Genomic DNA, 24,533 nt, shown 5'->3' with positions numbered 1-24,533 from the left:
ATTATTATTATTATTTTCTCTGCACATTCTGATTAAAAAAAATAAGAAACCTGTGACTAACTGTTGGATAACATTAGTTTGTCCTTTCTGTCTTGCCACAGGGAGTTTAGGTTTATTGGGTTGCACCCTTTACAGTGCTCCCGAGGCACTCCCATTCCTCTGTGTTTATCTGTAACCTCTGTTTTTTTGCTCTGCTTCTTCAATCACCTTTATCTTCTGATCATACTCTGTTAACTTGTAAAAAAGTAAATATTGCTTTTCTCTTGTCCTTATGTCCTTCGCATAGTTAATTCAGAGCAATGTTCTTTTTATATAGACACAGGAAGACAGTCAGTGCCATGTTTTTGTAACATGGAAGTTAATTGGCTCCAAATAATATTCACTCCTGAGCATCTGTTCTCTCAAGTTAAGCCTCAGTTGCCCTTAGTTCCTAGCACCCCAAGAGCAGGGTCCTGACGAGGAACTGGATGGACCCAGAACAAGCTGTTAGCTACCCTGCATCAAAATGGGTCAAGCCAAGCTCATAATACTTAACTATAAATTAAGAGCATAGTCATGGACACATTCTATCATGATCCAAAAAGCAACAACTAGAGTAGTTGTTGCTAGTGTTAGGAAAATTCAAACTGCCTAAGCACTGTAGTCTGGGATCTAGAGTGAGATGTCCCCAGGAGAGCCACCCTACAAGTTTAATGTATCTTTTACTGTGTCTATACAAAATCAAAATGACTAATATTAAGAGGTAGAATAAGATGAATGTTTAAATGGTTATTGGACTAAGGAAAGGAGAAACCCCCATAGGTGGTATTTACCCTTGAGCGGATCTCCTGGCTGCAGGCAATTAAAAGGGACTTTGATAGGTTGATTGTGCTACCAGACCTGGGTGTGGCTGCTTAGGCTGAAGTTTTGAGGATATGAGAGACTAGAGAAGAGATGAGGGCAAGGATGGCAAGTCGGAGGCAGGGAGACTAGCATGAAGGACAGAGTGAGACTGGAATGGGGAGCTTAGTGAGACTGGAACAGACGCGTGGGAAATAAAATAAACTGCAGCTGATCACCAGCCAGCCTGGCTCTCGCTTCCTCCTTCATCTGCCCTTGGCATCGGCCATCCCAGGTGGGGAAGTGGCCCTGGCACTGCGGATCACAGGAGGCGAGAGAGAGCTGTGACTTCTTACTCATTTTATGAATACACAAACAACCATCATGATTACACTCAAATATGCACAAGAAAGGACCAATAGGAACAAGGAAGGCTCTTGCCCTGCACGTGGTGGATTGGGATGATCTCTGGCACCCCATATAGCTCCTCTGATCCCAAATCCAGAGCCAGGAGTAAGCACTACATGTGTGGCCTCCAAACAAAACAAAATTCACAAGAGAGGACTGGAGAAAAAGTTTAGTGGTTAGGGCACTTACCTCGCATGAAGCCAACCTGGTTTTGATCTCTGGCACTGTATATGTTTCCCTGAGCACTGTTAGGTGTGTTCTCTGAATGCAGAGCCAGGAGTAAGCCCTAAGCAGTACCAGGTGTGACTCAAAAACAGAAACAAAAATTGCACAAGAGAAAATGAAAATACCTGTTTTCATCAGGCTTATAACTGGTTTTCAAGTACTTAGTCTACACATTTTTTTTTAATAAGAGCTTCACCCAGTGGAAGATTGAAGATCAGAAGGAGCAGGGGCTATCCTGGAAATGGTGGGGTATGGACGTGCAGACCTGTGGGTATGGCACTCACAATTGGATGAATATAGGGGCCACAAGAGCTACTCTGGGTGAAGTTGAGTGTCAGTGGCAACGCAAGTGGTTCTAAGTGTCAAACTCAAAGCCTTGCATATGCAACACTTGAACCATATTCCTAACTCAATTCTGCAAATGTTTTCTATACTTTGCTCATTTACAGATGAATTGATTTCAAGAAAAGCATTTAGAAATTTACTTGCATAATGACTTCTCTGTGAGAGACTTTTTTCAAATGTATATATTGAAAATTTTAAAACAGCTCCATCGTGAATATATTTCAGAGCTTGACTTTTTCCTAGCATATAAAAGTAGAAATTGGCAGCCGAATGCTAATTGTTTAGCTATCAGATAAAATTGAAAAATTAGCATATTTGAAAAGAAAATTTTATTAAAATAGATATCAGCAGTTGCTTAATGTAAATTAAAGAGTCAAGGAATTGAAGAAATATTTAGAATAGATTAGAGATTAATGAAATCTATCTGTATCATAAATAAACATGATGATTTGTTTCTAGAAATATTACTGTAAAATTCATGAATGCTTAAAGAAAAGGTATGATGTCCCTCTTTTTCTGTGATGCTTTGTATATTATTATAAATATTCATGAATAATGAGTATTAGTTGAGGGTATTGGTGTGAATATAAATTTCATATAACTGGCCACTCAGTGTTCATTGGATCATGCTTTTGAATATGAATTCACTGGTAGCTCAGAGGCACTATGGATCTGACCCAGCTCATGAATATTCACATACACACAACTGATCTTTCTGAAAGTAATCACGTCTATAAAGATGGAAATCTTGTTAGTTTTCAATAATGAAAAATGCATTAAGGAAGTTGGCCTCTGAACAATTTCACAATCCCCTTGTTTTCATTATTTTTGTGAATGATTAACTTTAAAATATCAACACAACATATGCTGTGCATATTTCTTGATAGTAGTTCTCCTTTCTTTTCCCTTAAAAAAAACTTGTGATTGCATTTGTTTATTTTATGTGCTGTGATCAAAGAAAGAAAAATAGAAGTGTAGCAGAATCTCCAGCACATTTATCTCAAGGGCATATGCATTTGTTTAGGTTGGTAAACAATGCCAAATGCAAAATAGCCAAATCTGCCATTCGCCTAGATATGGTATAGATTTTTTAATATTAAAAACAAAGAGAGAGAGAGTGCTGTTCTGTGAGGACTCTAATTTTTTGGCGGATGGGGAGCGCACTTGCAGTGCTGAAAGCTTTCTCCTGGCTCTGTGGTCAGGAATTACCTTGGCAGTGCTCAGGACACATATGTAACCCAGGTTGCCCGCATGCAAGGAAAGCACCCTCTCTGCCTGCTATACTACCATTTTGACCCTGAAGAGAACTTTTGTGGATAATCTTTTACTAAGGATGAAATAATATTTGGAGAAAATGAAAAATGTTGGAACCAGGAGATAATACGAGGGTTAATGTACGTGGCATGCTCATGGCTGACTCTAGTGTAATCCCTGCTCAGTCTACATTTGGTAACCAGGATACCACCAGGAGTGATGACTGACAGTCAAAAATAAGCCATGAGCACCACTGGGTGTAGCCTCCAAACAAACAAAAATTAATAAAATAATAAATATATTAAATAGGGGTTGTTACGATTATAGAGGTTCATAATTATGTAGTATTTCCACTCATGTCTGAAGTTTATGACTTCTTTTAATGAAGGCTTTCACTTGTAATACCTCTTTAACTCAGTCATTAGTTATAGATAGGTATCAAAATCAGTGGCCAGGCAACAATTAGTGCCATGTTATATTATTAATTGAGCTAACCAGAAAAAAATTAGAAGATTCAATATAGTGATAAAATATCAGCAGCTTCCTCTTTCTAATTTCCTTTATTTGTCAGGCCTTCAAGTAACTTTTTACCTTGTACTAATATATATAAATATATATCATTGCTATTTAAACATGATTAATAAAACTATGCTCCAGTACAAAAAAACTGTTTCTTTATTCTTTTCTTCTTTTTTTTCTTGTTTTTTTTTTAATTGAGTCATTGTGAGATACATAGTTACAAGATGGTTCAAGATCAGGATTCAGTCATACAATGTTCCAACACCCATCCCTCCACCAGTGTACATTTTCCACCACCAATATCTCCAGCTTCACTCTGGCCACTCTCCCTGCTCCCCGCACCCCCAGCCTCTTTCTTAACCCCAACAGCAAAGCATTTTTATGTTATCCTTCTATAGAGAATTACCAGGAGTTGAGGATTGTAATGTTCAAACTGTCCCCATGGTGTCCTATGGGTGTCTGCCTATCGGGAAAGAAGACTTCTCACTCCTAACTCCCAGAGCTATTTCCTGTTTCCCAAATCACAGTGTTTCTCAGCAGGGAGCAATTTGTCCCCCGGGGAACTTCCTAGTGTCCAGAGAGGTTTGCTTGTCAAAAACAGGGGGCAGTACTGACACCTAGTGGGTCGAAGGCAGAGATGCAGCTAAGCAGGCTCCAGGGCATAAACTAAGCAGGTTCCTGGAACTGGCCCCATCACAAAGACATCTCCTGGTCCAAATTATCATGCAGCGTATATTCAAAGAAAAATACGTATATTCATAGAAAAATATGAAGCAATCATGACAGGTCTAAAAGTTTTTGATAGCCACTGGATTGATGAACTTTTATAGAAAAAAAAGCAATGAAAGTATGTAATGTTTCATAAGGAAATGCAGATTGAATTTTCAAGGATTCGTTTATGTTAACTAATTTTTCTCCCTTTTTATCATTAGCGACAATCGTGTTAAATGAACTGAACTGGACAAGTGCCTTAGATGAAGTCTTCAAAAGAAATCAACGGGAGGATCCCACATTGCTGTGGCAAGTGTTCGGCAGTGCCACGGGCCTCGCCCGATATTATCCAGGTAAATGAATAGTGATAGTTCCACTGGATACTTACTTAAGGTACCAGCACTGATGTTTCTTTAAAACACTGTTAGCTTCTCCTGTACTGTATGAAGATGACTGTCTTATAGTTGTTGTAGAAAGAATGAGTATTCCCCCACTCCATGGCTTTCATCAAGCCAAAATTCACTTTATGCCAAAATACCACAAACAGCGGGAGTGATTTTTGGTACATGGACTAGAGGTGGCTTCAGTGAAACTGTGGAACAAGTGTCTTGAATGTATACCTGAAACCAATGGTTATTAGGACCCTGAGCATTCTGAAATAGGGACCCAGGGCTCAGAATGGACAATTATGAGCAATCAGTTTGAAAGTCAAATAGAATTTTTACATGAAATTGAAATATTTCTATTTAGATTTCCAGACTGTATTTGAAATTTGTATCAGGGCTGGAGCGATAGCACAGCGGGTAGGGTGTTTGCCTTGCATGCGGCCGACAGGGCCGACCCTAGTTCGATTCCTCCGCCCCTTTTGGAGAGCCCGGCCAGCTACCAAGAGTATCTAGCCCACATGGCAAAGCCTGGCAAGCTATCAGTGATGTATTCAATATGCGAAACACAGTAACAAGTCTCACAATGTGACTGGGCCTGTTCGAGCAAATCAATGAACAATTGGAGGACAGTGACAGTGACAGTATCAGAAGGTGATACTTTCTAATTAGTGATTAATGATTTGATAAAAATGAGTCTGATAGAAAAAATAAAGAAATGTCAAGGAAAATACCAAAAAAAGTTTCTTTGCTATCAGTTTTGATTAATTCTGAGAGCATCTAAATAATGATAAATTCAATAAAGATCAATATATTTTACAAGTGAATATAAACCCTTTTGTGGCAGTCCTTATACTTTATAAGGAATGGATGGAAAAACAATATATAATAACAGCAACAACAAAAAGAAATTAATCTTGAGTAAATCCTGAGACCCTATTGAAAACACTAAGTGAAACATCTGCTTGGTAATTTAACTTCACCTTTTCATAACATGCTGACAAGTATAGCCGTGTTTTCTTTTTCTAAGACACAGCCTGTGTTGTAGGCTACAGTATATGGGAGAATTCTTTTTGAGATTTGCATTTCCTGAACATATTTAGCAATTAGAATTATCCAGCTTCCAAAAACTCACAATTTAAAAGGGGTCAAGTATAAATTATATGTATACATAGCATCATATGACAATAGTAATGAAAGTGTGTGAGCTTTATCACACTAATTTGGTGAAAATATTGAGATTGACAATTTTAACATATAGAATGATATAAAGAAAAAATAACCATACTTATAACAACAGGGTATAATAAATTTTGAAGCTATAGTATGTCTTAAAAAATATTATACATATCTTATAAAATATGTCAGAAGTACATATTTAAAATATAAGAATTAGACATCGATATTATATTCAGTGATAAACTGATATGAGAATACATTATAAATAACTTCATTTTATAGCTTTTAAATATTAAAATATATTGCTTCATTACAGTTTTATATATGAATAGCTGAGGGAAAAGAGGTACAGGAGCTAATTGGCTCATAGTTCTTGAACTAGTGGAGCAATCAAATTGACATCAGATTAGGTGGAGTAAAGGTCAAATTTAATTACATAAATTCTAGAGTAAACCAGAGTAAATGAAGGTTATATTTAAATTTATTTTATTGCTGAAACATTAAAGGTAAAGGTAAAGGCCCTCCCGTTGATCGTCGATTTGCTCGAGCGGGCCCAGTAACGTCTCCATTGGAGACTTTGTTGTTACTGTGTCTGGCATATCCAATACTCTCGGTAGCTTGCCGGGCTCTCCGAGAGGGGCGGAGGAATCGAACTTGGGTCGGCCATATTGGCCGCGTGTAAGGCAAACGCCCTACCCGCTGTGCTATCGCTCCAGCGATCTAATATCTGATCTAATATCTGAAACATTAGATAATAAAAGTGTAAACGGTTATATCTGAAACATTAGATAATAAAAGTGTAAACGGTTATATGTTCTAGTGGATCACTATTTCCCTAACACACCCATCTCCAGAGTGCTAACATTTCCCATTGAACTTTTCGATCTTTCAGCATACCACTACTCTCTGTCACACACCACACATACCACATATACATTCCCTCCCCCCACCCCCACACACACACCGTGATAAACCCAGTTCTATGGTTATGGTTTGTTTTCTTTAGATATTCTCTGTTCACTTGTTTTGTTTATTTATCACATGAGTGAGATCATCTAGTATTTTTTTTCTCCTCTATTCTGAGCTAAGGCATAGGACGGGGCCTCTGCTTTCAAGGGAAGAGACAACAAAGAGCAAGTAATCTTGAGACATAGCCCAGATGCTCTGCAACTAGACGTTTGTCTTGTTACATCCCCTAAGTATGACCAGAGTGATCTCTGAGCACCAGTGGGTATGCCCTCCCTGCCAAATGTGGAAGGAAAACTAGGTGTCAAGAGTAGGAAGGAAAGGGCTGTAGCTGTAGTACAGTGAGTAGGGCATTTGTCTTGCATGTGACCAATGAGGAATGGTTCCCAGCACCTCATATGTTTCCATGAGCCCGCTATGAGTAATACTGAGTGTAGAGTCACGAGTTAAGTCTTGAGCATCGTCAGGTGTGGTCCAAACACACACACACACACACACACACACACTCACACACACACACATCATATCCAAAAATACAGATATATATATTATATCCATTATGTGTCCAAAAACTATATATATATATATATATATATATATATATACGTATATATATGAGCATGAAAGAAAGAGAGCATGTAATTGGAGGACGTACCAAATATGTCTCCTTTTGTGAATCACTATCACTATCACTATCATCCCGTTGTTCATTGATTTGCTCGAGTGGGCATCAGTAATGTCCCCATTTGTCCTTGTCACATGCTAGTGTAGCCCGATGGCATACTGGGGGCTCTTTTAGGGTCAGGGGAATGAGGACCATCATTGTTACTGTTTTTGGCATACCAAGTATGCCACGGGTATCTTGCCAGGCTCTACCATGCTAGCGGGATACTCTTGGTAGATTGCCGGGCTCTCTGAGAGGGATGGAGGCTTTTGGGGCAGCTTCTAATCACCATTTCAGATGTTTTCAGTCATATATGCGGGCAGGATACTCTCAGTAGCCTGTCGGGTTCTTTGAGAGCAAGAACAAGACAATAAGAGGTCACTTCCGGGAGCTTGGTTTTATAGACTCTGGATCTTGGCTGTTGATGGGATTACACAGCAGGGGCAGTTGGTGGGTGTAACTTTCTAGCTACTGGAAGATGGGGGGATCTGGGTGAAGGAGGCCCAGTACCATTCCAAGCAGGCTTGGAGATCTCAGTCCCAGATCCCACACACCTGGGTTCCTCTGCTGTTTCCTTCATGTGTGAGGCTCGTCCGAGCGTGTGGAAAGAGGTCTTAGCATGGCTGTGACTGAGTCCTGGAGGTCTTCAGCTGCCAGGGCTCTGCTTGGGGCAGGGAGGGAAACTCAACCCACCGCCCTTCACGGGGCCCCGGTGAGGACAGCCAGGTGCCGGGGTAGGAGACTCTGCGTTGTTCTCTTCCCAGAGCTTGGTTTTATGTGAATATCAATTAATTTTCAACTTACCAATTACCAATCTTTTTAAACTTTAAATACAAATTGAGGGACGGATGATGGCTTTAGTCTTTTTAAAATTCTGAGCATTTTATTTTTCAAGTAAAATAGTTTTATTTAGAAAATTTTTCTGAGAAAAATATGAAAGGAGAGAAGAGAGGAAGAGATTCATGGTGTTCAAGAGGTAACATGGGTTTCTCCAGAGAGGGAAAAGCCAAGAATACACATCAAAGGTCCAGATATGGTAAATCTGAAAGATGAAAATTGTACCACATGTGCCTGTACAAAGTTGATTCTATGGTAAGTTGCCATCACTTGGGGCTTTATATGTAATTTGGGCCATTGTCAAGGGCAATCTGGAGCATATATTTGAAAATGAGTCAATATTTGGTTCCCTGCTCCCTGAACATTACCTGTGGAAGTAAGCCTGTACTCTCCTTTAATAAAACATTTTTCCTATGCAAGGGTTTGGCAGAAAAGTAGATTAATAAAGAATTACAAGAAAGATTCATTATCAAATTATTTAAATGGTTCTCTTAAATACTATGAAAAAATGCAATACAACTTAAATTTTAGTAAATTTGTTATATAGTTGTTTCTAAAACTTAATTTAAAAAATTAGGAGTTACAAAAAGTTGCACATAATGTGTATAAGTTGGTAGTTTAAGGTAAGTACACATTCATAAAATGATCACCCAGTCAGTACTAATAATAGTTATAGTACCTAATTATAACCTCAAAAACTTTCTTTCTTCCATCACAATTATCATTTTTGTGTGTTATAAGAACACTTGACATAAATAAGATTTGATCTCATTTCAAAATTTCAAGTATGTAATGTGCTATTATTAACTATAGATATACTGAACAGATGGCCTTATTCATCTCATAAAATTCATATCTTATCATTTATCTCTGTTCTCAACCCTGGAAACCACCAACCTTCCTTACTTCTATAAGTCTGACCATATTAGATTCTTCATATAGGTATTATCATGTGATATATGGGTATTATCATATGAAATAAGTAGTACTTTCCTCCAGTTGTTCATCCATTTGCTCGAGCGGGCCCAGTAACGTCTCCACTGTGAGACTTGTTGTTCCTGTGTTTGGCATATCGAATACGTCACGAGTAAAATACTCTCAGTAGCTTGCTTGGCTCTCCAAGAGGAGTGGAGGAATCAAACCCTGGTCGGCCGGGTCAGCCACATGCAAGGCAAATACCCTACCCACTGTGCTATTGCTTCATCCCATGAGATAAGTATCTGACTTATTTCATGTATCATATCAGGATTCTTTCATGTTATAAATGGTGGGATTTTTTTCCTTTACTGAGGTTTGAATGAGTTGTTCTTTATGATAATTGTGATAGAATTGACTATTTTTAACCAAATCATCAAGACAATGTTGTAATTTTAAAATGTGTTGCTGTATGTCTGTTTATGCTGAAATGTGTTTAACACATTTAACACTTTTTTCAAAATTAGTAAATCATTTTCTCCACTTTGAATTTAGCCTTATAACTTTGATACATGTTTAAAGAGTATAAAATGTCTCACAGCTGGTTGCTTTCTGTTAAAGCAGAGGTCAGAGTGCAGGAGGAAATAACAGTGCAGAGGATAGGGCACTTGCAATGCAAGCAAGCGACTCAGTTTGATCTACAGCACACATGGCTCCTGGAGTGATTCTTTAGTGCAGAGCCATGAGTATCCCCTGTGCATCACCAAATGTGGCCTCCAAACAAACGAAAAAAACAAAAGATCAAAAATTGTTTTTAATTACTGTTAATTGGGTCCAGAGTGATAGTACAGCAAGTAGGGTAGTTGCCTTGCATCAGTGGATGTAGGTTCAATCCCATCACTTTGTATGTCCCCTGAACCCTCCAAGATTCATCCCTGAGCACAGAGCCATGAGCAAACCCTGAGCACAAGCAGATATGGCCTAAAAAGAAAACAAAAGATAAAGTAAAAAGTGAAAAGTCAGTAAATCTGTTAATTATCTTAATTAAGAATAGCAATGAATATAGACCTTTTTTGTTATAGAATTGAATGCCAATGAAAATAGTTTTACTTAGTTCACTCTTCGTGCAAGAAATTAAGAACATAAATGAGTTTATGATCAGCTGGCAAAAAACCTGAAATAATAATATAAAGGAATTTTAAGCAGATGACTTAACCAATAATATCTTGCAACGGTTCTACATCAGAGAATTGGGCAGAATATGTAGGTTTAAATGATAAACTTTATTAGACTAACCATGGAGTTAAAGATTAAAAAATAATTTTATTTTTTTTAAATTAAGCATTTTGTGGTAATTTGAATTTAAATTAAGAATTTTTACTATAACTGTTCACTATTTAGGAAAGATTCAATTATTTGTTCTTTATTTAAATTTATATTTAACTCTATAGCTTCTTTAAAATTTGTTATTATTAAATATACCACCCAAAACTCCCAGGCTCTAAGTTAGTCCATGTGTGATATGGGCAAATCAGTTTCTCCTTTTTAGCTCAGAACTGTTGATTTATATGTCCAGGCTTTTAATAGTTGATAAATGCACATTCTGTTTTGTGGGTTGACTAGAATGACTTGCATGATCAGTGCAGTTTCAGGGAAGAACTGACTTTCAGAACCATGCAGAGCAACATCTGTATTGGACATATGCTGACTGGAAAATCAACTGAGTTTATGAGAGCTTTTCATCAGGAACTCTTAATTGATTTATGTCAATTCATTTTAAAGGTACTAAAACTATTTTCAGGAGCTATCAATTTTGAATTTCTATGCATCATAAAAACTGCAAGTACAAAACTACTCATTTTACCTATTAGAGTCTCCTAAAGTTAAATCAATTACTGCAGTAATTGGATTGTAATTAGGAATTAGTGACTTACTGAAATGCCAAAGCTGGCAGCTCTTACTCTTTTTAGATAATTAGTTGCATTTATAAAAAGAAGACTAAAAATCTACTTCATCTTTATGTGACTTTTTTTAATATCTTGTTAACTTTTTTCTCTTCCCTGTTTGTTCATTTTAAAAATATGGGAAGTACATTACAATAAAGAGAACAATAAAGAGTATAAAGAGAAATTTTTACAATAAAGAGAAATTTTGACTATTTTATCCCCATTTTACACTCTCCCCCATCCCTAGCAACCACATTTCAAATTCTTCTTTAATGAATTTGACTTATTTTATTTTCTACATATAAGGTCATACCATCTTTGTTTTTCTGTACCTGGCTTATTTCACTTAGCCTTCATTAAGAGCATCAAATCAATTACTAAATAAAAGTAAATAAAATAAAATGTTCTTAAGATAAAACTCCAAAGGATTTCTAAAGTTTTTAGTTTGATAGTAAAGTGATGACTTATATTTAAACAATGAAATATTGAGATGTTGACTGGAGAGTACATAATAGTTTTAGTTACTTGCAAGCATATGGTCTATGATCTGAATCTATAGGATTAATATATAAAATATATATTAGTGGTATTGTATGCAGGATATATTCTAAAATGATGCTGAATTTAAAGAGTGAGTGATTTTTTACACTCTTTTTGCCTTTTGAATAGCCTCATCTTTACTTGACTCTTATCACCGGTATGTATTTTAATAATTATTCACTTTGTAGTCAACTATATATTCAGTCAAGTTTGCCTTGAGCAGGCCCCAGTAACGTCTCCTTCGTCCTAGCCCTGAGATTTTTTAAAAAGTGCCATATTCAAGGCTCTTTCAGGGTTAGGAGAATGAGACCCATCATTGTTACTGGTATTTGGCATATTGGGTACGCCACGGGGAGTTTGCCAGACTCTGCCGTGTGGGCAGGTTACATTCAGTAGCCTGCCAGTTTGTCCAAAGTAGGAATGAGATAATAAGATTTTGCATGGCTGCGAATGCGGCCGCACAGTTCCGGGAGCTGGGTTTTATAGTCTCTGGGTCTTGGCCGTTAATGGGATTACACGACGCCAGGGGGCCAGTTGGTGGGTGTGACCCCTAACTATTGGAATTTGAAGGATGTGGGTGGAGGATGCTCAGCCCCGATCTGAGCAGGCTTGGAGATCTCAGCCCCAGGACCCACATGCCTCTGTTCTTCTGCCGGTACCTTCGTGCGTGTGGAGAGTGGTCTCAGCATGGTGGCTGGCTGGTTCTGGAGGTCTTCAGCTGCCAGAGCCCTGGTCGGGGTGGGGAGGGAAACTCAACCCGCTTCTCTACAAGGGACCCCGGTGGGGACAGCCAGGTGCGGGGGCAGGAGACTCTGCGCTGTTCTCTTCCAGGAGCTGGGTTTTATAGTATCTGGGTCTTGGCCATTGATGGGATTACAAAAACATTACCAAATATAGTGATATCTGTTACCAACTTCTCACTCATTCTCCCCTCCAATCTTTATAAGCAAGTTTCAATAAAAACTATCTTGCATCACACACACACACACACACACACACACACACACACACACACACACTAATAGAATAAAGGGATTGTGGAAAATGTATGTTCTGGGCCATAGCCTGTACCAATTCTTGTTGGATATTAACACTAAGTGTTTTAGGCTTCATGGGTGAATTTGCCCTTTTCCTTTCCCCAGAGTTTACTGCTCTTAGGAGCACTCTTAATCCCCTGAGTTTATCTTTAACTTTTCCTTTGTGCCTTACTCTCATTGTTACATTCCCCAAGTCAGTCTTGGTTACTTTGTCAAAACTTCTGGTCATTCTAGCAGTAAGATGTTTGCCTTGCACTCAGCCAACCTGGCCGAGTTGGGTTCAATTCCTCCGCCCCTCTTGGAGAGCCCGGCAAGCTACCGAGAGTATCTCGCCTACATAGCAAAGCCTAGCAAGCTACCCATGAAGTATTCGATATGCCAAACATAGTAACAAGTCTCACAATGGAGACATTACTGGGCCCACTCGAGCAAATTGATGAACAACGGGAGGACAGTGCTACAGTGCTACAACATAAAAAAGATAAGTATAACTCAAAAGGTTTAGATCTTTTTAAATTACAAAAGATATCTTCCCTATTCCTTCATATATCAATTTTTAAACCGTATGCCATCCATTTTTAGAGAACTACAGCTGTAGCTATATTTGCTACATACATCATTATATGCTGATATATTTCAAGAAACTAAACATTTTTGCCAGAAATTAAGACAGATTTTAAGTACTTTGGCATGAAAACTAAAATATTTTCCATAAGTAATATCTTATGATAGTTATCTAAAATCTGCAACAATTTGCAAACTATTGACTATAAAATAATTTGATAATTTATATATCATTTTCTAATTAGATTTCCAAAAGTAGTCAGAATTTGCATTTTTTTCTGTGTTGCAGATGTCTACAGTTATTCTCAAAGAAACCATCTTTATATATTTTATATAACATTTTGTGTTTAAGCCTATTTCTGAACTCCAGCAAATAATTGCATATGGGCAATTATTTAATCTAATGATAAATCTTTGTGTGGCTTTTTATTTTATTGGCCATTCCATTTAAATCACAACTTGTCCCTGTTACTTGATCATCCTGATGACAAGTAGTCATTTAGGTTAAAATATTTCATTAGTTATCTGACTTCTGAAAACATTACCATCAAATCACTTTATACTATGTGCTTTCATTAAAAAAATCTATGATGATTTATCTTGGTGAAAAATATTTTATGTGTATGTGATATTCTGCCACCTGTCTGTAAGGGAAAGATGTGTTATAGACATGGTGCAGTAGAGGAAGCAAAGACTTTTCTAGACATAACAGACTCTAAAGTCAAAACAGTATCTTCTAATTGTTAACTCTCATTGCTCAGAAATCAAATTAAAATGCAAAAGTTATTTGAATAATTAAGTTATTACAATCAAATCTTGGGAGGGAAAATGGATAAGAACAAGGCAAGACTATGTTTGTAGGAAATGAAGTATCCTATAGATTCTGATGCTAGTAAGAATTTCTTTCTCTAGAACCTTGCTTTTGACTGAGATAGAAAGCAGTTTAAACATACTTAAATGATGGGGCTGGAGTGATAGCACAGCAGGTAGGGGATTTGCCTTGCACGCGGCCACCTCAGTTTGATTCCCAGCATCCCATTCACCACCACCCCCCAGGCACTGCCAGGAGTAATTTCTGAGTGCATGATCCAGGAGTAACCCCTGTGCATCACGGGGTGTGACCCAAAAAGCAAAAGAAAAAAAACAAAAAACAAAAAACACATGCTTAAATGCAATGTAAAGGAATATCTAATAAATCTATTAAAGTTACCTGTATTAAAACTTAGATAAAAATTTGTATAGTGAGTGAAGAAAACCGGTTGGTGGGCTCCACAACTCCCGGAGAATTCTCCGGGCCCCGTACTGAGCCGATATAATCGGGAGGTCCCAAATGTGGTAGGTGCTGCCTTCTTCCAATGTAATCCCGGTGACCATGATCTTCTACAAGCAGGGCTCTGCTATGTGGCCACCAGGACTATTTTCCCAGCCATGCGGCTGCAACATTTCCTGATATGCAAAGTGATCAATGGAAAGTAAATGATCTAGCATTTGTTCCTGAAAAACAGGCTTGAATGGTGGTTGGAAAATCTGAGCAAAATATAATGCCCAACCCAAATGCATCTGGTGCTATGCTGCCCTGGGAGGGGAAGGGTGTCTGTCCCTCCACCCATCCCACCTTGTGGCGGTGGCATGGTGGCCTGCATCTTTTAGAGCCTTAATGAACATCCAGGTATGAGACTGCATTGACGAGGCACGAGGGGCCCTATGGGATGGGGGTGGAATAGGCCCTGCTCCCCGCCATGACAATGCTCTGGGTTATCACCCTCAAACGCCTCCTCTGGCTTCTGAACGACCACGATCCAAAAGGCACACAAACCAATCTCGGAACCCAGGGGCTTTTGACAGTAATTCCTCTAGGTTTATTACTAAAATATAAGAAATCCAAATTCGCGTGGCCACTGTTGTAGCCATGCGACACCATATGCTCTTCATACTCAGCAATAGAAAATAAATTATCTAATGATGTCTTTTTGGCAGGTCTGAATGCAGGGGAAAATTCCAAATTAATAATGTTGGGTCTTTTGTTGTAATATTGAATGTGATCAATAGAGAGAGAGAGAGAGAGAGAGAGAGAGAGAGAGAGAAAGAGTAAAGTGGAAACCTGCCAAACAGGCAAGGGGGTGGGGGGGTGGGGGGGTATACTGGAGTTCTTGGTGGTGGAAAATGTGCACTGGTGAAGGGACGTGTGTTTGATCATTGTATCAAGACTTGAACTGAAAAGCTTTGTGACTGTTCTCACGGTGATTCAATAAATAATAAATAAATAAATAAATAAAAATTGTATAGTAAAATATTGCAAGCTATCATTACTAGTTGAATGACATTCGATTCATTTTCTGGGACTTTAAGGCACCAGCAACTAATTCAGCACACGTCTTGGCCTATTTTTTGTACAGTTTAAACATTTTTCTAAACTCTATATTACCTTTTTTCTCCTTTATTTTTTTCACATTTTATAAAAACTTTTTTTCTCTTCATGTTTTTATATACTTTGGTTTTGGAGTTCCATCTCTAGTTATATGGATCATATCTATCATTTAAATTGGAATACAAATACCAACTTCTATGGAAAGACATCCCGAGGGCTGGAGTGATAGTACAGCGTGTAGCAGCCTTGCAAACGACCATCCTGGGTTTGATCCCCTGACATTCCATATGGTCCTCCAAACTCACCAGGAATGATCCCTAATTGTCGAGCCAGGAATAAGTGGCTTGTCACCCAAAACAAATGAAAACAAAAGAAAAAAGAGGCTACTTTTCCCCACAGCAATCATCCCACATTTGGTCTTCTCAAGGATCTTCATTTTAATCAATAGTCAATGGTTATCAAGTTATAACTTCAAGATACATTTTGTATGTGTTATTTTCTTAAAATATGGCAATGTAAGCAGCTGAAGGTAGAGGTGGCATATGTTTTTATAGATGTATATCTGATATGTATACATATATAGCTTATCTATTATCCATATAAACTAACATAGTGCTTTGACCATAGTGAATAACAAGTATATGTTCAGTCAAACTGGATAAACAGTTCAAAATAAAAAAGTAAACTTTCAAACTGCAGAATTTTATTCTTACTCATAGTTGAGTAGTAGTCCACTATGACTATATGCTAAAATTTCATTTTACACGTATTTGTTGTTTGACAACTGGTTGTGTATAGATATTAAATATTGTTAATAATACTATGATTAACACGTGTGCATCTCTCTATTCAAATTAATGGTTTTGTGTTCTTGGGATAGATAACCAGACTTTAAAGTGTAATATATATATATAGATAATATATATGTTATGTATATATAAAACACTATAAAACCAAATGATACCAAGAGATAGACAAGCTCTAAACTCAACATACTAGAATCAAGAGTCCAGAGGTAAATCCTAAAATGTCACTGTCACACTCCTCCCGTTGTTCACCAATTTGCTTGAGTGGGCCCAGTAATATCTCCATTGTGACACTTGTTACTGTGTTTGGCATATCGATTATGTCATGGGTAGCTTGCCAGGCTTTGCTGTACGGGCAAGATACTCTCGGTAGCTTGCCAGGCACTCCGAGAGAGGCGGAGGAATCGAACCTGGGTCCGCTAGGTAGGCCATGTGCAAGGCAAATGCCCTACCCACTGTGCTATTGCTCTACCCATGGGCTCCTAATTTATTAGAAATGGGCTAGGTGCATGAATTAGAGCAAGGAGAACCTTTTCAGAAAATGAAAAACCTCATGCCAATAAAATAAAATAAAATTACACCCTATCTTATGCTATGCACAAATACCCATTGAAAATTAAGTAGCTTGGTAAACAAATATTTCTATAAAATATTTTAAGGAAAATATAGAATCTATAAGAATACCAAGATCTTCACCTCAGAGATGTCTTCAATGCTATATTCCCATTAGTAAAGAAAAGTAGAAATAAATAAATGGGACTATATGAAACTAAAAAGTTTCTGCACTATAAAAAAAATGAAACCTAAAATAAAAGACAGACATTTGACTTGGAGAAATATTTGCATATTAAACTTATGAGAGAGGTCTACTATCTAATAGGTATAAAGCATTCTCAAAACTCAACAAGAAAGCAACAGTATCAAAACATGAAGGCAGGAGATGAAAGGACACTTTCTAAAAAGCAGACATAAAAAAGGCCAATAGGCATATGAAAACATATTTGCTGTCACTCATTATCAGAGAAATGCAAATTAGAATGTCAGTGAGATGTCACTTTGTACCAGCAAGAATGATTTCTGTCATAAATAATAGAAACAATAAGTGCTGGTGAGGATGTGATGAAAAAAATGAACTTCATTCATTGCTAGTAAAACTGTTTCCTTGTTCTGGCTATTTAGAAAATGAAAGAATTCTCAAAAAAGTATGACTAGAATTAATACATTGTCCAGCATTTATGGTTATACACAAAAGGTGCTACACCATCACCAAAGTGCACTAGACTCTTCACCATTATTTTCTTGTTTTTGGGGGGGGGGGGGAGCGGAGGCACACCCAGCTATACTCAGGGGTAAAGTTACTTCTGGTTCTGCACTCAGGAATTACTCTAGGTAGTGCTTGGAGGACGTTTGGGATGCTGGGGATCGAACCTGAATCCACCACATGTAAGGCAAGCACCCTACCCACTATACTGTCTCTCCAACTCCACTTAATCACTTAATCACTTAACTTCCCGTTAGTCGTAGATTTGCTCGAGCGGGTGCCAGTAACGTCTCCATTTGTCCCTGTCGCGTGCTAGTGTTGCCCAATGGCATCTGTTCGCTCCGGGAACATGAAGGGCCTCAAACCGATCGTTCATGATCTTGACGAAGAAGTCTGACCGTCTGGTAGGTGGGCGGCCACGCGGTCTTTTGACATCCCGTGGAATCCAGTCGGTAACAGTCTCCAACTCCACACAATATTATTCTTAAGTTCTAAATCTTTGTCTTATCTCTACTGCTAGTAATATCAATTTTTTTATTCACGGTTAAGATTTGTCATCATCTGATACTGGTTATTCCTTTGTTTTATCTATATAACACAGATCAGTGAAATTAGTCAATATAATTTGTCCTTCTCACTTTGGCCTCTGTTGCTTAATAAAATTATTAAAAGCCTGGAAAGATAGTTCAGTGGACAAAGCAGTTTCCTAGCACTTGACTGAGTTCATTCCCCTCTACCAAATGTGGTTCTCTGAGTTCCACTAGGAGTTATCCCTGAGAACGGAGCCAACAGTAAGTTCTGAGGACAGCCAAGTGTAATGCCCAAATGAAAAACAACATCAGATTTTATTTATGATCCTCAGAAACAGGAATTCTTACTATATGCTTTTTATTGCTGAGAAGGGTTTGGTAATTGTCCAATTACTCTCTGAAAAATCTTGATACTCTAACTTCAAATCCCATCTCTCTTGTTCTGTATTGCATTTTCCCAAGCAGATTAGACTTTTTAAGAAAAGAGAGTTGCCTCTTCATATTAGTGTTTGTGTACTTGGGAACCCTTCTAGCGTGTTTTTTCTGCCTTTGACTCATTGATTATTCTAAGACACAAAGGTTAGTTGCTCAGCATTTGAAAACATATATCACTTCTGGTCACATAGAATATTGACTAGGGTTTTATTAAATAGATCCACCATGGCAAGAGAGATTGAGATTCATAGTTTTAGATGGGTAGTCAACTAAACTTGAAGGATGTAAGATTACTACAAGCAAGAAAAATATTGAAGTCCTGCCACAGTCACTTCTCAGGCAATACGTACAGTCATTTTCCTGAGCTAGGACACGTTCACCTCTTTCTCAAAAGAGATGACCAAAAGTCCCAACAAATTAGTAGCTCCAGGTCAAAGTCCAGAATCTCTGGGTCAGGTCAAAGTCCAGAATCTCTGGGTCGGGTAATTCTCTTGCACGGACATTGACTTTTCCTAACTTAACTACCACAAGTAGAACAGGAGTCTAGATTTTTTTTTCTGCCTTGTTCAGATAACAGCTCAGATATCTAATACATAGTGACACCCTTGTATGACCACAATAAAACTTAAATTTAGAAAAAAAAAGGGGGATACAGAGAAATTACTGGGCACAATCCATCAACTAAAAGACCTCCTTATTCTTATATAAAATACATTTCTCGGATAACCATCTGGCTACTCCTGGCAGTGTTCTGTGGGATCAGCTCTTGCCTACAAGTGTTTCTGGCTTCTCTTTAGAATATGGGCTTTGTTCTAACAGCTCTCTTAACCTCTTGTTTCTGATGCAGGCTTAGAGCCTCAAAAGTATTTCAGGGTTTACAGAAATTACTAAATTTCTGTAGATTAGATGATACCATGGGCAGTTGATAATAATATTGAGTTGATTTTGGTGAGTTTCTTTTATAAGCAAATTTAAATACAGTCTAGCATTTGTTCTATAGTCCATATTTCATATTTTTAATTATCTCTCAATTCCTTCCTTCATTGTAAATGTGTGTTATTTAAAGACATAGGTGAAAAACAGAAAATTTGGTCTTATAATAATTTTGGATGGCACTATTATTCATTTGCCTACTAATATCTATGGTAAAACAGTTAGCAACCTATCAAGGTTCTGCTACCCCCACTTAATTACAAAGTTTGCTTTTGGAAATTACTTCTTAGTCAAGTAACTTGTTCAGGCACTATGTCACTGTGGGATCAACAGAATTGTACTGAACACAGTATCGCTTTACATCTGAGATTGTTACACCTTCTTTACATTCCCTGCCTCCTTTTAGTAGCTCCAGCTCAATACTCTGGGTTACCTTAGAAATCACAGATTGAAGGTAAAAGTGCTATCAACTTATCTGAGTACTGGCTTGAAGTAAAATCCATGCCTCTGTGTCCAGTCATATCTAACAGATTGTTCCATGAGTAAGACATAAATGTTACTGAGGTAAGGGATACAATATTTGAGGTTTTTTTATTAGCACTTTGTGATACCATAATGAATATAGAATACACTCTTAATGTTCTTTGTATTTCTGGGATTAAAAGATTCTCTGGAGGCTAGAGCAATAGTGCAGTAGATAAGGTACTTGCTTTGCACATGGCTAATCTGGGTTTGATTCTGGGTACCCCATATGATCCCCTATGCCCTCCATGAATGGTTCTTGAATGCAGAACAAGGAATAAGCCCTAAGCACTGACAGCTGTGGCCCAACGCCAAAATTAAATACAAATAAGAAAAATATTTGGGGGGTGGGGAATAAGTATAATATTCTAAGTCAAAATCTAAAGAGTAAATTGTTTTCACAGATTATTTGAGTGTGTGACCTTTAGTTTGTTGATGAGATTCATACTGGATCTAGCTTTGTGAGGCACAGACATTAGGGACTCTGGAGAATTTATTTGGGGATGGTAATAGTTGGGTAGCGACCCTGAGATTCCTGGAAATGTTTTCAGCTATACATATTTATTTAATTAATTCTAACTTTTGAAAACAGCTCAAATTCATTATTTTGGCTTGCAGTTCAGAACCATGACTAATACTCCATGGGAGATGACTGAAACAAGCCTAAAATAGTGATCCATAAAACACTGATTCACTCTAAGCAATAGGAACTGGCTTGATTCTTAAAGGTAATTTTGAATATATAGAATTTAGCTTTTTTATGAAACTAAAAATGTGAAGTTTTTTTGTAAATGAGAATAATGCATTTTGAATTTAGCAATTGCAGATGCACTTAGCTGTCATTGATGGTCTTTCTACAACGAAAATCATCCTCCAATTTATTTTAACCTTTACTGTTTATTAACAACTGAGAAGACTGATACTATATTATTTTTAGACCATATTAACCAGGGAATGACTCTAAAATATGAATGTTTTCTTAAGCCCTTCTCAAAATTGTTCTTTTTAGGTTAGTGGCTTTATAAATGACACATATAACTATTGTAAGAAGCAGAGTTGGAGCCCAGTTAACTTATTCTGGTACACCCACTGTTCACTTATAATGGAGAGATTTTGCATAAACAATGATTATTACTTTTTAAATGGCATTCAGAACTGAGATACTCATGCTGTGGGTGGTTGTTTTCTTTTGTCTACTCCCCCCAAATATTATTGGAAATCTAAAGGCACTTGTAAAATGAGCAGCATTTTACTCTGCAGTAATTTTAGCTGTTTTTCCTCTCAAAACACATACTTTCATTATTTATCATTATGAAACTGATTATTTTATGAAATTGTATCATTTGGTTATCATCCATTTAACTATTTGACCTTCCATAATTCTGAGCCTATATAAATAATGCGTTACTTAAGTGACACAATGGGATTTTACAACAGATTAATTAGAATATCACAGATGAAAGTGCTCTACCATAATATAAACAGCTTAATTTACTATAACCAAGGGACTATCCTAATAGTAATATCTCAAGACTTCTAAGAGGAGATTATTATTTTTACATGTAAATCTCTAAGATTATATACTTTATTAAAATTTAATTATCTAATTCACACAGTAAATTGTAGCTCTTTTTTCTATCTTAAAGGAGGGTAAATTTTATGGTGCCTAGTAAAACATACCATATTTAATTCAATTCATTAATTTCAGTTTATGATTACAGTAAAAACAAACCCGAATGAATGTGATTTGCAAAGCATCAGAAGTTTAGTTTTAATATGACTTCTGAAGTTTGTTTTTCTTAACTGTAATTCAAATTTATTGATTGACCGCTTTCAACTTATGGGAACATCTGTTGTATTAATAGTGATGATTAATCTCACTTTGTAGCAGTATAATTTTCATCTGGAAGCTCAGGGATATTAGAGAACTTTTCTTGCATTTGTGAAGCCCTTGGTTAGGTCCCAGCACTGGAAAACTGAAAACAAAAGTGGGGGTACAAACCAGAGAGCTGAGGAGATAGTCTAAAGGTCCAGGAATGTATTTTATATTATGCAATAGATGCACTTTATCTCCACAAGCACCACTTTGGGAGTGTGTCTCCCCCTAAAAATATGCTTACGGAGGCTGTAAGCACTGTAGTAGCTGGGCTCTGAAGACTTCAAAGCAGATTTACAGGAGTCAAGGTTCAGGGAACTTCATATTCTCAAGAATTTTTGACCAAATACACCAGAACCATAACATAAATATAGACACAATTATGACCATGTTACAGTTACAGAAAAATAAATGATAAGAGAAAATTACATCAGTAAATCTATTAAAGGTGTTTTTCTATGGGAAAAAAATAAAGCACTGGAAAAATCTTTAAAAAATATTCTTACCTTCTGTTTAAAATAAAAATTATTTAAAAGTTCCAGGGATCTTTGAGCACAGAGCAGGAAGTAACCTCCAAGCATCATTGAGTTGGTGCCCTAACAAACAGAATCTAGATTCATTTTCTTAGAGTGAATTTGGAAACAAGTAGCAATGAATGTGAAATTACCTCAACATTGGGCCGAGTGTGTGATTCAGTTTATTTAAATATTTGGTATCTACACAAAATCATCGACTCTGAAGGAGAATATACATACCTCTGTTCAAAATCACACTTAGTACTATAGCCAAGATATGGAAACAACCCAAGTACCCAACTGCCCATGAAAGAATCAGGAAGTTGTGGTATATATACACAATGGAATAGTCTACAGATATAAGAGAGAACAAAATTATGCAATTTGCCACAATATGGGTGGAACTAAAGAAAATCATGATGACTAAAGTCTGTCAGAAGGAAAGACATAAAAAATGATTGATGTCTCTCATCTAAAGATCTACCGTGGAGTAACAACAAAGAGTCAAAATCCGCATAGTAGAAGAACTGAACCACACGATTGGCAGGGTGGTGGAGGCAGTTGAAGGACAGGAGCGTTGGAGTCCTTGAGGAAGGGAAGTACGTACACTGGGGATAGGCATGATAGAATTATTCACATGGAAACCATCATTAAGAGTATTATGAATCAGAGATCTTCAATCAATTTTTAAAAAGTTTAATAGGAACTGGAGAGAAAGTGCATCTTGTAAGGTACTTGCATTGAATGTGGCTGACCTGACTGTGAATTCCAGAATCCCATATATGATATCTCTCAGTATTGTCAGGGATGGTCCCTGAGGGCAGAGCCAGGTATAAGCCTCGTACATCACTGGGTGTGGCCCCAAAACAAAAAATAAAGTAAAATAATTGTTTAATTTTTAATTGCACCCTAATTTTGGAGAGTCAGAAATTATAGAGGAATATTAGAAAGGGAACTGACATGTTTACTAGTATGTTTGATGCAAATTGCAGCATTACCACCAAAAAAAGGAAGAAAGGTGGTATTTTATCTTACTGTTTCTACAAAATAAGATTGAAAGATTTCATATAAATTTACCATTTCAGGTGTATTAATTACATTAATAAGTTGTTGTTGGGTGAGTGCTACATATTAACTTAATTTCATATAAATATTAGTAGTCAAGACAAAATTTTTGGTCAAAAAGGAGCTCAGTAGTATATATTTTTGATAAATCCTGATTACCCAATTAATCTTAAATTGGCCAATAAACCTAAATTTTAGTAATGTTCTCCATGTATAGTACCTCGAGAAATTGAAAAAAAAACAAGATGAGGAATAATAATTTATTAGAAAATTCCCCCAAGTGTCCTCTATCTAAACATATTCAAGAATTAAACTAAACTAAACTAAACTAAACTAAACACATCCAATAATTAATCAAATGGATGCGGTAAATGTAGGTGTATTTAGATTTGAAAAGCCTTTAATTACATATAAATTTCATTTTAAGAGTTGATATTTGGTTTTATTTAAAAATGAATACAGTAAATGAAGAGGTACTTTGTGGCAAATGATTTAAGATTCTGAAACAATAGAATTCCTTTCAGAATTACTTAAATTACTTTTTATTATGCCAATAAAATTTTTAAAGGCTTTTAAAGATTTTCATGAGTCTTCTACTTTTACACGTCACCAAAAACTAGCAGTTATCAAAACAGTAATTTTAATGGTTGAGATAGTCCAGCATTATGAAATTATAAAAAGCATAATAAGTCAAAGTATAATTTAAAATAAATTGTCTTAAGGGATAATTATTTATAAGAAGGAAAATATGTAAGTCAGTGGCAAATAAATTTTCTTTAAAGGAAATTAGTTATATAGGAAGGAATATATAGCTTCTGGACACCTGATAAAGCTTATGAGTTCAGACCAGAAAATTCCTGCCTTCAAGTTATCTCAGTGAAAAAAGGAAAAATGGACTTCTGTTCCCTAT

At 36.8% G+C, this 24,533-nt stretch overlaps 1 protein-coding gene across 1 annotated transcript in view; it reads left to right on the top strand.

The window, feature by feature from the left end:
- CACNA2D1 (calcium voltage-gated channel auxiliary subunit alpha2delta 1) overlaps window positions 1-24,533 on the top strand; it is a 474,650-nt gene that overhangs the window by 336,120 nt on the left and 113,997 nt on the right. Inside the window, exon 7 of the mRNA XM_056118578.1 lies at window positions 4,503-4,634. Coding sequence (XP_055974553.1) covers window positions 4,503-4,634 — 132 coding nt within the window. The remainder of the gene's footprint in view (window positions 1-4,502; window positions 4,635-24,533) is intronic.

The sequence above is a fragment of the Sorex fumeus genome, unplaced genomic scaffold (assembly GCF_029834395.1).
Source record: "Sorex fumeus unplaced genomic scaffold, SorFum_2.1 ptg000037l, whole genome shotgun sequence".
Lineage (NCBI taxonomy): Eukaryota > Metazoa > Chordata > Mammalia > Eulipotyphla > Soricidae > Sorex > Sorex fumeus.
This window is presented reverse-complemented; position numbering and strand designations above follow the sequence as displayed.